The sequence below is a fragment of the Dromaius novaehollandiae genome, chromosome 7 (assembly GCF_036370855.1).
Source record: "Dromaius novaehollandiae isolate bDroNov1 chromosome 7, bDroNov1.hap1, whole genome shotgun sequence".
NCBI classification, from domain to species: domain Eukaryota; kingdom Metazoa; phylum Chordata; class Aves; order Casuariiformes; family Dromaiidae; genus Dromaius; species Dromaius novaehollandiae.
In genome coordinates this window covers 26,941,059-26,956,737 of record NC_088104.1, presented here as the reverse complement: position 1 = coordinate 26,956,737, position 15,679 = coordinate 26,941,059, and the positions used below count along the sequence as shown (strand labels likewise).

Genomic DNA, 15,679 nt, shown 5'->3' with positions numbered 1-15,679 from the left:
GGAGTATTTAATAGTAAGAAATGCAAAAGAAGTACTCCATGGGGAGCCTTGAAAAGCGAGCATGTTTGCATTTAAACTTATTAACCGTGAGGAGCTGATACATCTTTCAGTCAAAAGAAATGGTCTGTCATTTGCTACATAAACCCTATTCATATGCAACAAATCTACCTTAATCTACTAATATTAGGTTAGTGAAGACAAACCTGGAAACAAACAAGCTCATGTGATCCAGATCCAGGTAGGTTTAATGCTGCCTTTCCTCTGGAGGATGCTGCCCTAATGGCTAAACACTTCTGCCAGCATCTGTGAATAGGTGTCAGCATTAGAGGACAGCTCTGGGGCCTGAACACCCACCTGGACTGGGATGCAGAATGGGAGCTGCTGTGTCACAAAGCCTTGAGAAAAGTCACAAAGCAAAGTATTTGACTACCATAATATAAGTAGTCCATGTTAATCAGTCTGATGTGCACTGGTACAGTTATCTCTATACAACACTTCGTTCAGTAGGAGGCATATCCTGTTGCTTGTTTCTTCTCCTTGAGCTTTAATCTGAGTAGGAGACTTGGACTGGGCTTACTTTTGGCATTGCCACTAGTTGTTCTGTAGTACTGGACAATTAACCTCAGGCTTATGAAACCTACTGTATTTGGCTATGCTAATATATCACTTTTCCTGAGTAGGATACTGCAAGAACTGACTCATAAAGTACTTTCAAATCTTTAGAAAGAGAATATTTATAAATAGACAAAATTACTCAGGTGTTTGTAGGGCATTCAAGAATTCAGTAACCTCTTTCATAGCTACCCCTGTTCTTATGCGGGGTGTTCTTTTTCACGCTGTAAGAATACTTCCTCATCTAGTTCCCCAGATTGTTTGCCCTTTTCACACGTGTAGACATAAAATAAGAAGATACTTGAGCAATTTCCTGACAGTAAACATAACAGACAGGTCACATACTCAGGCTGCTTTCTATGCTTGGTGACAAGAATTTTCTGAATAATGGTGTTATATTGGGTTGGATGATTAGCATTAAAACTGAATCAGCTCTTGAACTGGAATTAAAGAATGGATATGCCCTTGTGTTATATCACCTGTTTGACTGCTAAATGTAATGCCAGACTCTCAAAAATAACCTACTTGAAGACAAACTTAAAAGATATGTCTATACCTTAAATTTTAGCAGGTAAAAAAAGATAACTTGAATGTCCCTACCAGCACTTACAGTCCAAAAACATCTGGTTTTTGGAAATGTGTACATTTTCTCTTTTCTCTGCTGACTTGTCAAAAAGTCTTGCTACTCAAGAATACTAGGGAAGCAATTAAATTTGAGCTAGTAATTAGTCTCATTTATTTGTTGAAGAAAGGTGAAATATACCCAGACACTCGGCAGTAAGAAAAGCATATACGTATTTGATTTTTACTCTGGAATTTCTCCATATGAAAAGACAAGTCAGACATTGACTACATATGCAATCTTAATCACGTGTAACATGTTTTTCTGCACAGTGTAACAACTCCTTTTGAATTCCTTTTAAATTTGCCCTTAATAAAAAGCACAATTCAAAACATTTCATGGGATACAGGACTTAACCTGTCTCTTAGCTACTTAGCCTACTAGTTACATATCTGACACAACTTTCAGAATTAAAAAGCACAGTCTAAATACAAGATGCTTTTGCAGGACAACAGTCTATAGATACTTACTGGCTTTGACTCACCACTCAGTCCAAAATAAATTATAGCATACTTCCTCAGTTAGCCCACAGTATCACATTAGTTTTGAATGATATTTCCATTCAGTTTCTTTTAATCTTATTTAGTAATGACTACTTAATGGAAAAAATTATATTGCATATTCAGGTTCACAAACGGTCAAAACTGCATAGTTACGGTGGTCTTTAACATTAAAAATAGCTTAAATATTCAATAAGCTAATAAGGACTCCAAGAACCATGTGTCTTTATATGTTAGGTAGGCAAAAAATCCTGTGTATCATCACATCAGAACAGATTTTTGTACCAGCAGTGAAACTTGAAACAGCTTTCTGTGGGCAGCTACTTTAGCTGAGTCAGGATGAAATCTTGTCAATAGCTTCCTACACTGTCTCACTTCACCACAGCACAGTGCCTACATGTTTGTGGTTAAGAAGAAGTATCATCTGTCTCTTGATTAAATTTTAATATAAAATTGACTTCTATACTTATAGTAGTAGTTTTTATGCTAAATTAGAATGCAAAAAAGGGTACTGTCACTGAGAAAAAGTAGATTTGTTCTGCAAAGGATTAAGAGCCAAAGTATGGATCCCAGCTACATAAATGTGAGACCAGACTTAAATTCCACTAAAAGAATTGTTTAGCTGAGAGTAAGCTCTGAGCGTGCTACCTGGCACTGAGCATCTGCCCAGATAAGATCAAACGTGTACTCTGCAGCATAAAAGAATGCATTGCCATTCATGAAAAAAGGGGTTTCCATTCATTTGCTGTTGCTTCCACTCAGGCTGCATTCCAGACTGTTTGAACACTTGTTTTCTTTATCATGCCAAGAAACAATAAAACCCCCTAAAATCTCCTCCAAAACGTACTATTTGCTACTACGCTTTAATTTTAAATAAAACATAATTGAGATTTAAGGACTGAACAATTCACAAGAAAATATAATGAAAAAATTCTACATACTGTTGCTTTTTTAAGAAGATGCCAAAAGGAATAGGTGTCTGGTAATTCTTTTTCTTCACTTTCATGCCTCTTTTTTTTCCCAAGTTTATTAGAGAACATCAGGAGCCCATTTTCCTTAAACCCTCTCACAAAACTTTAGAAACATACTGCAAGCTCTCTTTAATCATAAAAAGCAAGCTGAAGGGAAAAAAAGCAAAAGGCTCTTACCAGCTGTAGTATGAAGATAAAACTGGGAACTGTCAAAAAGAAAATAATCTTCTCCGAGGCTGCGGTAGGTAGCTCCTGCCAGATTTAAAGGAACTGCACAGAGTCATGTGGGAAAAGTTTTATAAAAATAATCCTGCAGTGAAGAAGGTTGGAAAGGAAGAAGAGGGTGCTTCTGAGAAGCAGCTGTTTTAGTGTTATCGCTGCCACTATCACTCACCTATATAAGATCAATCTGTACAACGATATTGTAAATTGTGAGATCAGTGGTCAAGTCGCTTAACTAGTTACAAACAGTTCCTTCAAGAACCATATTCTGAAGTGATTGAGATGGTTCTTATATTAAGAAATCAGAACACAGATGACAGCAGTTTAAACAGTGTACATTGAGATTTATTAGAACAAGCACTAATAGCAGCAGTGTACAGAGTGATGGAGACAATGTACTGTATGCACTGAACAATAATAATTATACAATTGCACTTCTTCAGAGATCTATTAGAAAATGCTTTTCAGTAAACAGTTTCCCAAATCTAGCATTGTTTGGATTTGCCTCTGAGGAAAAAAATACAAAAAATACGCTTTTTGTTTTTTGGTAAGGCATTAGCAACATTCATTGGCAGGCTAAACAAGTCATTTGCACATGCATTATCCAATTACACTGCAACAGGTAAAAGAGCATCATGTTTCCTCAAAAACTAGAATTGTGTGTGTGTTTTTTGACAAAATATCCAGGTAAATCTGGCTCAGCCTGAAGGAAACAGGTGGCATCTTTTATTACATTTTAGAGCACAACATAAACTACAATATAGCGAAGTTCACCTTCACTTCCTGACAGAAGCTGTAGGACCTCCCTCAGCTGGAGTTGGCATTATGGGTATGGCAGTACATGTATACCACATACTTCACTGGAATAAACTCCCTAATTAAATGAATCTCTTGTTTATTCTTCCCCCCACTACCGCCTCCTCAAATCATGTGGCCAACAGATGCTCCTGTTGTCAAAGGACTGAAATCAACATCCGCTACTGTACGAGTTTGTTATTTATTGCATTGGAGGTAGTCAGCGTGAGGCCTCATCTGCATCCAGCATTACTGCAACGGGATGGTCAAACCAGCTCACTAGTGCAAAGACACAGAGTGCTTGTGCTGCAGCTGTGTAATGTGTAACGAGAACTTAAACTGTTTCCTTACTGCTCCTTCCTGGCTATCAAACAGGCTCAATCTCTGAAGTAGCCAGAGAACCTGATATATCAAAAAAAGCAATTCTGTATGGGTTAAAGCCCAAAGGGAGAGAGGGGAGGCACTTTCTCACATTCATATTTTTTGTGGGCTGAGATTAGGAGCGTGCTCTTAGCTGGTCACCCTCCCTCTTGGCAGATCTGAAGGACAAGTCAGAGTCTCCTATTCTCACTGGCACACAGCACCAGCAACCCTCCCTCTGGGCTGGCACCATCCTGCAGGAAAGTTCAGGAAAACAGGGATAGGAACTGCAAATGGTATTACAGTTAAGCTTGCCAGAGTAAGACATGTTCTCATAAATTCAGTCACTGATGTCATCTCCTTACAAATGTCATACATAATTGAACTTTACATAGACGTGAAGTTAACCGACTTTTAAATACTACAAGAACAAGGTCCCAAAATGCAAGAAAGGCAAAGGAAAGTCAAATATATTAGCTCTGACTGGCAAGCAGTTAAACCTGCTGTACTTCACGCTTTTAACTTCCATGAGGCAGTGCACTTTTAAAATGAAGCTTAAGCATAACTAGTTGAATACCTAGGCCTGACTGTTTATATTAGGTCTAAAGCTGAAATAAAATTTTGGCAGCTAGATCATCCACTCACATGGAAGCTCATGGAGTTCAATGGAGACCCAAGAGGTGCTCAGTCTCATCCGTATAGATGCTCATTTATTTAAGGATATAAGGATTAAAAATGAAGTATTACAAAGCCTGGTATAATCATTGTTTTGACTTCTTAGGAATGTCAGTGTTGAGCCTTTTTAGTCAAACATTAATATCTGCATCCTTTCAACTGCATTCAATGAGACTGTTAGCAATGTGTATGTTTAACTACATATTGACACCTGTGCAAGATCAGAGTCCAAGCAGAGGAAGAATAAAAAAATCTTGAGATGTGCATTGCTGATTAACTCTTGCATTTGAAATAAAAGCCTAGGGGTTATAATTTCTATATTGCTAATCTATGTTACTTCTTAACTGTTGACGCTTAGTAATTGTAAGCCATAGAGGTGCTTTTACAGACACCATTGTAGTCAGTATTTAGAACTACCAAATTAGTAAGATGTAAAGAAGAATCATCCTGAAAGGCCTCTCGAACTTGTCCAGCACAACTGCATGCATTTGCAGGACCACAGTCCAGATCAGGATCTTCTTTTCTATGTTAAATTACTGAATGTAGCATGAAGGATTACATTTACAGTTTTAAAAATTGCAATACTTTAGTTTATACAGTTTTCAAAACAAAGATTTGGAAATCAACTGTATTATCTATTGAGTTACTTAGAAATTATGGCACTGACTTTTTTTTGGTATCCTGTCCTTCTTCGTGTCCTTATGGAAGTCCACAATGAACTTCTGAGCACAAAATGAAGTGCTGCAGGTGAGGTTTAATACTACAGTGCCCCAAATATACTGGTTTTTGCAACATTTGGATAGCTGGACAACGACACATAAACACTTTTCTTTCTTTCCCTCAAGTTTTCTATTGCTTTCAAACAATAGAAAAATTCTTGTCTGGTGCATCAAGGCACACAGACCCTTTGCAGTTAGTCTATTATTTCCCTCTAGAATAGTCATAGTCTACCTGGTATTTAAAAGTAGCACTGACTCTACATTTTAGCCTTCTAGAAAGGCTGAAGATAATTACATTATCTGCCTTTAAAATTCATCTTAAAAAGTGTGAAGTGAGTTTTGGTGTATATATTTCTAGATGGTATAACAGCACAACCCCAATGGAAAGATTCTGAGGGCCTCCTTTTACAAGGACGCTATGCAAAGTGGTGTACAAGAAAGCAATAGATCTGGGTTTCATTGAGCACAGGGATATGGGGAATCACGAGCGAATGCTCTTTTTGCTATTTATATTTTCACTTTCTGGCCTGCTAAAGGTCTGTTTACCATCTAGAATTAAATGCCATTAAAACTAATGAAGCCCAGCAAGGCAATTAAATTGACTACTTATCTAAACTTTACTTTTATATGGCATTCTAAAAGATTTGATCAGGGTACAAATACTGGAATTTACTACACTTCACATGTGTGTGCATGGGATCTAATCTCACTAAAAAAGTGTGTCATTATTCCAAATTCATGTTAACTGTGCAAAAAGGAGAGAAAATATGGAATGTTAAGCTGTTGAAATGTTTAAAAAACATAATCCATCGAACATAATTATACAAAGGGAAGTAGATACTGACTTTAAGAAGAAATCTTGATACTGGTTAAAAAAATAAAATATCTTAATCTCCTAATATAGAACTATCATAATGATGTCTCCAGATGTCCCAATAGTTTAATTTTATGATGGCTTTTTAAGCATCCTCTTCAGACAATCTAGCAGTAACAGTTAAAGAGCAAGCAATTTGCTGTGTGTTTTTTTGAAGGAAAAGATTTGTGACATCAGATGCTAACAGCTTGACTTCTTGCTGGTTTTATGGTACATAACGTAGACACAAATCAATACACAAAGAAGCAAAGAATCCCATCCAGAAAAGCCCACTGATATCTCTTTTTGGTCCAGGGATGAAATTTTAGTGAATGAGCATTATAGGTCTGCCTTGCTTTGAGAGCTGGAGGTTTAGCAAGATCTGAGCATTAGTTGCAAAATAAAAGAACCATTCTTCATGTTTGTGGAGCTCTAAACATTGTTTTATTTTTAAACTCAGACTTGGCATATAATTAGTTCTTAGTGAGGAATGAACGTTTGAAAATAATTAGTTTAGAAATAATTCTAAAGGAACAAGAACAGTGCTTCTGCTAATTAGAGTGAAAGCTTAAGTAAGCTAGAAGTTGCCATCTTTGAATTTATGCCTGCATACCAAAATACACACATCAGCATTTATTTCTCAGTTCATAGTCAGGTCTTGTTTGAGACTCAGATGAAAATAAAATTTACTGCAGAATTACAACAGCGGTCTGAATATGCTATACTACATTTCAACCACTAACAGATACCAGTAACACTTATTTCAAGAATTAAATAGACCCAATTCCTAACCTCCTATTGAAATGATACTTTTCATTGTCTTGACTTCAAGATAGGTTACTGATGCAGATTAAAAATATTTATGTATAATTTATTATTCACAATGCAGTCTCTAGGCATTTTTATAACATATTAAGCAAATTCAAAGATAATTGCAGATCTCATCTGAATTTATTCAACAGAGATTAGAGAAAAAAAAAAAACCAAAAAGCAGCTATCCATTATTCTCCTTTACCTGGCAAAAACTGAAGATTAAACTAACATTAGCTTGGTTAATATTAATTTCATATTCCTTGCCCATGTAAATTTAACAAAGGAAGAGAAAGAACACCCAACACAGGATTACAAGACAAGAAATCTTTACTTCAGCTCCTGTCTCTGCCACTGTCTGTCCTCCAAGGACCTGACAAGGCAACCCTGGGCTCCAGTTGCCATAAGTGTAATGCTAAATAGTAATTCAGTTTAAAAGACAGACATTGTGTATGTGGCTAAACGGACTGGCCCAAGGGACCAGTCCTGGACCACAGTGAAAAGTAATCATTCTAGCTGAATATTTATCACCTTAAGTACTGCTCTTTTATAGCACTTGCATCATTAGGACGCTCAGGGCATGAAAGATTGTTACCCACTCTTGCCTTCTGAAGGAATCTCCTCAGCTCTTTCCTTTTTGCATCCCTAATGACTGGGACCAGCAAGATTAGAAGTTCACATAAGATATCCAAAACACAATCATCCTCTTTCACTAATGCAGACCATTACAAGTAGCAATAAACATGGAAATATCTTTTAGTGTTTCATAGGATCTCGATCATTCCTCAGGGAGTATAAATAGACAGTTTTACCGTATGTCCAGAATATGCAAGACAGACTATATTACATAGTGTTGAATATATATATTCCAATTTTACGCTTCCCTTATTTATAAAATAAGTAATTCTCTTTGTTCACAGTACCAACATACCTTCGGCCAAATTCTGTCTACAGTCATTTTTATTATAAAAGGAATAAAAGCTTCCTTTCATGTTCAAAATTCATTCTGAGCAAATGTCACTAATCCTCCATTTTTCCGTGCCGCCACTGGTCAGTGGAAAGTAAAAGGGTATTAAATCAGTTTCAGGTTAGATATGTTAACAGCTGCTCTGACAGACATCCCCATTAATAAGGGCTAGAAAACTCCATTTTTAATAACGCTGTGCCACTGAGAACTGTTGTATCTAGTTTCATGATTCTCCATTGTAGTCTCTCCCTCCTTTTCCTTTTTTGAGGTTTGCCAAATATCATAGGGGAGGGAAAAACATTTTTAAAAAATGATGGGTTATAATACAACAAAAGTTGACAAAGAAGGAGATAGGCATATAAAACACCTACAAGGATATTAAACTCACTTTTTAAACCTGCAAGACACCATATAAAAAAGTCCTTTTAAGGAGGTTCTATAAAGACGTTTTTCAATTTAGAAGATGTAACTTACACCAAAGCTAATGAACATCAAAGCTGTTCTACACCTCTAGTTTAAAGAGTAAGAATGCATTACCTTTTGTAAGTAGACTCCTTACAGCATATAATACAAAAAGAAAATAAACTGCTTTAAATAATCCATTTCTTTGAGTTTACTCAGATTTGTAAAATTCTCATGGATGCCATTCACTATTCTGAGGGAGCCCAGGGAGCTAGCCTCCCTAGGAAGACTTAAATCTTTATTAGCACACTTAGTCTAGATTCTTCTGTTAAAAAACAAACACAAAAAAGACAAGCCGCCCCCCCCCCCCACACACACACACACACCCCTGTCTCCATGAAACTCACCTTCATCTTCTGAGTGATGCAGGAATTCTAACAAAAATAAGCAGGTATGGTAAAGTAGAAAATTAATTTTCTAACAAGAACATTTCGTCACAACTGTATCCCTGATCACCATGATTTCTGTCACTACATGCTGAAAAGAATAAATTGAAGTTTTATACAGTTTTGACATTTATTACTTAATGACGGACAACAAGAAAACATTAGATAATATTTTCAGCCCTAATATTTTCAGCTGCTAAGACAAGCAGTTGAGACATAGTTAGTTTTGCTAGCTTTCCCCGAGGTCTGTGTATAGCACATCCTGACTGGCTAGGGCATACTAATGTTTCTTATACATTTTTGTCAATATTACTCTTTTTTCCTTAGCTGGGCCAAACTCAACACCTCCTGCATTTTAGTATATGAATATGCATACCTTTTTCCTTCAAAGGCCTTATTAATTTCAGGTAGATTTAATTTAAAAATTCTCCTTTGGCTTTCATCATGCATCTCCAGTGTTAGTAATAATACCTAAAATAGAGTTAATTCCTCAGATTACTACTGCGGCCAATGGCACTTTAAACAGCTAATTCACCAGGCAGAATTCCAAAATCCTTTAAAACAAGGAGAAAATACAAACCTTCCATAAATTAAGAGACCTTTGTTAGCAAAAACACGAACTCCCTGCCCTTCCAGAGCATTTCTAAAAATTCAACTCTGTTGAGAAATCCTACATGCAAGCCTGCTTTGCCCTGGGCCCTGCTCTACCTGGTTTGAGGAAGAGAAAAACCCTTGTTATTTCCATGGCAAACTGTGCAAGGTGCCTGGCCTCCCTGCCACAGGCTACATTCGGAGCAGATAAAGGAGGGCAGAGCCTGGAGGCAAACTCATCACACAGTGCAGGTGCGGCGGGCTCAGCGCTGGCTCCTGGGCACATTGCTCTAGGGAGAAGTATGCCTTAATGTTTGCATGATTTGTTTCCGTGAAGCTCTAACACTGTTCAGTAGCAAATCAAGGGCATCTTTTAAAACTGTATCATGCGTACATACCACATACTTGACACATGCCTAGTATGTGGTATTCACATAAAACCCACAAATGCCATAAAAGCTGGTTCAGAGTCAAAAGTTCAAAATGAGAGAAAATGCAAAACATTATTTGTAAGATGAAGAGTACTATATTGGGAGTTTACTTCTAAAGCCAAATGCAAACATGTTTATTTCATGCAACTTATACCTGTTAAAAATTAGAATGAGTGACTAGATGACTTTTAAATCACAGTGCGACTGTATGAAAATAAACTAATTCAATTTGTATCTCTCAGTGAGATAACAACTTCTAATATACAGAAAAATCTGCCATCTCGTTAACAGAGATTAAAAATAGGAATGAAACTATTTAAGTCACTATTAAGACATTACCTTTGATGATAATAGCTAGCATTATCCCATTATATCCTCAGTACCAGAACAGGGAATAAACTAAGGTATGTTTGTAAAATATTAATTGCAAGTACCATTTGCCATTGTGGATAAAGCATAAAGTTCATGTATTTCATATAGAAACGAATTTTGAAAAAAGGCATTTGAAAGCATAGGATACCTTTTTGTAGTTCAAGTTAGAAATTTTAATAGTTGATGCTTTTTTAAATGGCAGGTGGTTTGCACTCATTCTCCTCACCTACCAAACCTAGAACAATAAAACCTACAGAGCAGAGAAGTATTTTTTATGCCTTTCAAAAGAAAATACTGCCTGGGTGAATGGAGCTAGATGGGCTGAAAACTGCCTGAGTCCCCACGCTCGAAGGGTGCGATGGCTGCGTTACCCCCACTGGCACCAGGAACGGGGATGGTGCCACGGGGTCGGCTCCGGGTCCCGCACCGTTCAACATCATCAGTGACCTGTGCAAGGACGTAGACTGCCGCCTCGCAACTTCACAGATAACCTTAAATTAGGAGCATCAGGCAACATGCCAAATGGCAGAGCTCTGACCAGAAGGATCTTCCTAAACTTGAGAATTGGGCCAGACAGCACTTCACGAAGTCCAGTACAGAGAAGTACAAAGCTCTGCACCTGCACTCGATACAGTGCAGGTGCTCTTCCAAAGTTGTTCAAAAATTATAGTTTGGACAGAAGCCCCCAGACCTGTCTTCTATTAACCCATTCTCTTTAGAAAATATGTCGTTACGTCCCCCAAGGTGGCAGGAAAAAAATTAATAGAAGATTTTGCACAGAATCCAGAGAATTCTGTACTATAAAAAAAATGCTTTATGGTATATTTGATAGTACATTTAGAATTCTGACAAAGAAAAATTCCATTTTGTGAGGCACTGTTTTGTATTTCTTCTAGTTATTAATTCATTAATTCAATATTCCATAATTTTAAAGAGTGCCTTCAATAAAGATTTATCGTATCACAGATTTTTTAAATTCTAAAAATGTTAGTACTATTCTTCAATGAATATCAGATGAACAGTTGAAAAAATAATTAAATCAGTGATAGCACTTTGCACTGCAAAGAATGGCATTCACGAAACACTAGCAGAACACTGTAAAACTCAATACTTTATCTCTGTATTTAAATTAAGATCCAACTTCCAAAAAAACTGAGGACATGCAGTTTCTGTCTCTCAAATGTACTCTCAGTCATGCACAAGTGATACTTTTTAATGGCATGGTGAACCCACACACAGGGACTGGAACATGAGGGGCGCAAATGTTTAATAATGATATATTTAAGGAAAGTGATAGAATAATGAATTGACATTTTGCACACAATGTGCAGATTTGATTCATAGTGTAATGCCATTAAAGCAAGTAGGATGAAGTTAACCTAATATGATTAGAAAAACAAAACTGATATATTTTCATTTTCTTATAAAAACCACTGAAGAACTCAGAGAATTCAGATTTGGTCCAACTAGAAAAGAGAATAAGATTTTTTTTTTAATAATTCAAGATATTCTTTGGAACAAATCCTGTTAATCTGCATAAAGTTTTTATATCAAGTATTCATAAACAATGTTTAGTATTCAAAATTTTCATAAGTTCTACCCAGTATTTTCTTTAGGCTGTCATATTTTTCCTTATAACTTTGGGAAGAAAGTGGAATTCATTAGTAGCTAGTTGCTCTCCTATACAAGCAAAGGGGAGAACTGAATGCATACAAAATAATCACAGTAATCTTAGGTCTGTAAGGGCCTGACTCTGCAAAAGGAACAGGCATGCAGAGAGCTGGGTATGTGTGGCACCCCACTGTGAACTGTTCAAGCAGCTCTCCTGGCAGGATCAGACACCTATCTGAATTTTTATTTTATTTTAGTCAGTCTCAGTACTAGAATACATCTTAAATAGAAAAATTTAAGTGCACTATGTATGCTATGTACGTGAAAGACAGTATATATGTAGGAAATCTAGTCTGTCATTAGTGCCTGAATGTATAATATATGTATAAATGGACAATTGGATCATACCGTGTGAAATGAATTTTTTTTCTAATAAAACTACTTCTTTTCGTAAAATCTGCCCTCCTACTGTTTAGTGCTTCAGCGATTATCAGATAGAAAGTGCCAGGCCTCCTCCCTTACATATTAATTGAGGCATAGCAACACATAAGAGACTTGGTTCTGAATCAAAAAGTATAGAATCACTTTATGAAAAAACTGTAAAATGTAATTTTGCATAAAAGCTATTTTGGCAACACAAGAAGTTGTTGTTAGCTACAAAGCATGGGAGCCTCTGCCCTACTCTCACATATAAATTTAGATAAGAAAAGTGGATGAGAAGAAAACACAGCCAGTAAAGTATATGGTCTGTGTGGCAGAAAATATTAGTTCTGTTCAAAGTACTATCCAGCTTCTGGAGAGAAGCCAGAGACTTTCCTGTGAAATGTTTCTGTGCTTTTAACACCGTTGCAAAGCTTCAGGGAATTCTAATTGTATAAACAGGGGGAAATGAGATACGCTGTGAAGCTATGTCAGATCAGTGTATAAATGATGATCACATCTCAGCCTCCGTCATTTAGAATATGAACTTTCTGACTAGCAATTCAAATGCATTTACAAAATTGTCTCAAATTTAACCAGGTAGTAGTTTCTTTTCAGTCTGATTATACAGTCAGCTTCCCAAAGCTAAAGCATGTACAGTAGATCTCCTTCATCTGAAATACAGTTAGATGCTTGGCTGTGTTTTGATTTTAAATAATATAGGTTCTCCAAAATTTATACGATAAAATCCTAGTGCTTTAAAAATCTGTCCTCCACGCAAGCCTAAGGATAGACATTTTAAAATGACTTACTATACTTCTTCATATTTTGTTTAAGGCATGAACAATGGCATATGAATGGGAACAGCTTCCAGAAAAGCATGTCTTATGTCTTTTTGACAAAGGTCAGTCCAAGCACATCACACCAAAGGACTAACCTGAAGCCAGAAATGACAGTGTTGTAAACCAAGAGTTTTTAACAAAAATAGTTGAAACAAAATGGATTTTTTCTGTTTTTTCTTCCTTTTTTTTCTTTTTTTTTTTACTTTAGATTACATTACTCTTAATGTCTGTTTAAAGCACCGGTTGCAGTTTTCTGTTTACCACCTCTTCCAAGTGACTTTGGATAATTCTTCTGCTTCTTTTGTTCTGAATTTTCAGTGTATGAAACTTTAAAAGGTTTTTATTTGTTTCTTTTTCTTTCTTTTCTTTCTTTATTTTAATGACTGCTGCAAAATTAAAAAGATCCATAAGTGGTCAGGGGCCTGGTCTAATGCACTTTCAAAAATCCTTTATAAAGATGAATATAAATGCAAATGATAGATTTTCCGTAGACCCACAAACCACGCTTAGCTATAAGAAACATATTGTGCATAGTTATTTTTTTCTTCAGAGAGTGATATGTTTACTAGATCTACATTCTCAGTTTACCAGAGTATGGGAATTTCTACTTTACTAAAGCCAGGATCCTTTCGCAGTTCCCAGTAGGTGTCATTGGTAACCCAGGCTTCTCTTTGATTAGCATCCATAACTTTCCTGCAAGAAAAAACAATCAAAAAAACCCCCCAAACAAACAAAACAAAACCCCCAAACACACAAAAAAAAAAACAAAAAAAAGAGAGAGAGTGTGTGAGTGAGAGAAAGAAGTTCTGACCTTAGATCTCTGCACTTTTACAGCATGAAATCCAATTCCTTGCCTCTGATCTAAGCCCAACACAGAATCTGGTATCGTATTTTAAAGGCACAAGAACAATCGGGGGTTTAAAAATAAAAATTAATCTCTGCTTTTGTCAAAAGTGAAAGATCTAGAAAGTAGCCAAACTTGCAAACCTACGGTCTGATCTGCGTAAGCAGGTCCTACAGCCACACGAAGCCATTTTGACCTTAGCAGATTCTGGTCTCGTTTAGGGGATCACCCAAGAGATCTGGCTTGCAGAATATAAGCCTTTTGCCATTTATACTGTTTGTCTCTCCTCTGCATGTTGCTCACCTTCCACCAAAAAACTGCATCAAGCACTCTGAATGTTTTCACGTTTCACTCTTGGTTCTCCCACACTAAACATCAGGCTACTGATTATCATCCTATCTATGATGATTAGGTATTAAATATACACACAACACACACACACAGATGTATAAAAATTGCCATTTTCCGGGCTTTCACATCTGAACAGACTATGCTGGTGGTAATTCATGCAGTAATTTGTCCAGGTGCTCTATAGAAAACAAACAGAGACTTCTTACTGAAATGAATAGACTCACTTGAAAAATTTGGGTACATATTCAATGCTGTTTTCTTCCATGTACCGCCTCCGACTTCTCTGGAGCTCCTCTATTCTTTGTTTCTCTGTTGCTGCTGCTTCTACATTTCCTTCTTCCAGAAGCCTGTATGAATAACAGCAGGTCCTATAGTTATAATACAGTGCCTAGAACAGCTGATTTTCCAGCACCAGTCATCACAAAAGACAAGCAGAAGCCATGCCTGTTGTTCGTGTTGTACCTACTTTAAGATCTAGTCCTGCCTTTTCAAAATAAGAGATTAGTCACAGGAGCAACCAGCATTTGCCTCCCCAGTTACATGTACCTGACCAACAGCCTACAGCATACACTTCCTTTAGCTACTTCAACGTATCATCAGTGGTATTATGAATGAGCATAATGAACATAATTAACACTGCTTCCATTCAGAGCATGTTTGTCACGAGGAATCCTGTCTCTGCTAAAAGATCTCCTATTCCATATGTCGCTCTACTATGCCAACAGAATGCTTTCTATGCTCCTTTCTCTCAGTTGGATAAAACGAATTTGACAACAGTACTGAATACCTTCTCTTCCAGCCAAATCTTCTGATCCAAAAATTAGTTCAGACTGTAGTGAAGACTTCAAAAAATTCAATACTCAGCCAAACCAAGCCTTAAAACCATCAGATATTAAAAGTATAAATGAGCATTCTTGCCTCTGATCCGGCCTGAATCGTGCATCGGTTGTAGGAAGAAGATCTTTCAGTACAGGATCTAATTCATTGAGCTCAATAGCAAACCTTGTGAAGCCATAATAACGTTCATAATTGGTTGGCATGGAGCCTGTATGAATATGTATGAGAAAGATAAATGCTTTTTAAACTGTTATTCTAAGTATGCAACAAAGCCTCATATATTTATTAAATTGTAACAGCAAAACACGTTAATATATTTTACTCCTTTAATGTACAATTAAAAAGCGTCAAAAAGCTACTCTCTAGGTGGAACAACTTTCACTAAATATTTATTTCAACTACTTTTCTGCAGAGGTTGTAATTACA

The 15,679-nt window shown here is 36.6% G+C and overlaps 1 protein-coding gene across 9 annotated transcripts in view; it reads right to left on the bottom strand.

Moving 5' to 3' along the window:
* OSBPL6 (oxysterol binding protein like 6) overlaps positions 1–15,679 on the bottom strand; it is a 121,157-nt gene that overhangs the window by 7,969 nt on the left and 97,509 nt on the right. For 8 of the 9 annotated variants that reach the window (XM_064515008.1, XM_064515011.1, XM_064515005.1 and 5 more), the window contains 3 exons: positions 15,335–15,461; positions 14,641–14,763; positions 3,251–13,914 (listed from right to left, as the gene is read on the bottom strand). In XM_064515008.1, coding sequence (XP_064371078.1) covers positions 13,806–13,914; positions 14,641–14,763; positions 15,335–15,461 — 359 coding nt within the window. In that variant the 3' untranslated portion in view covers positions 3,251–13,805. Of the gene's footprint in view, positions 1–3,250; positions 13,915–14,640; positions 14,764–15,334; positions 15,462–15,679 lie in introns of those variants that run through there. The other variant, XM_064515009.1, reaches the window with a different exon arrangement.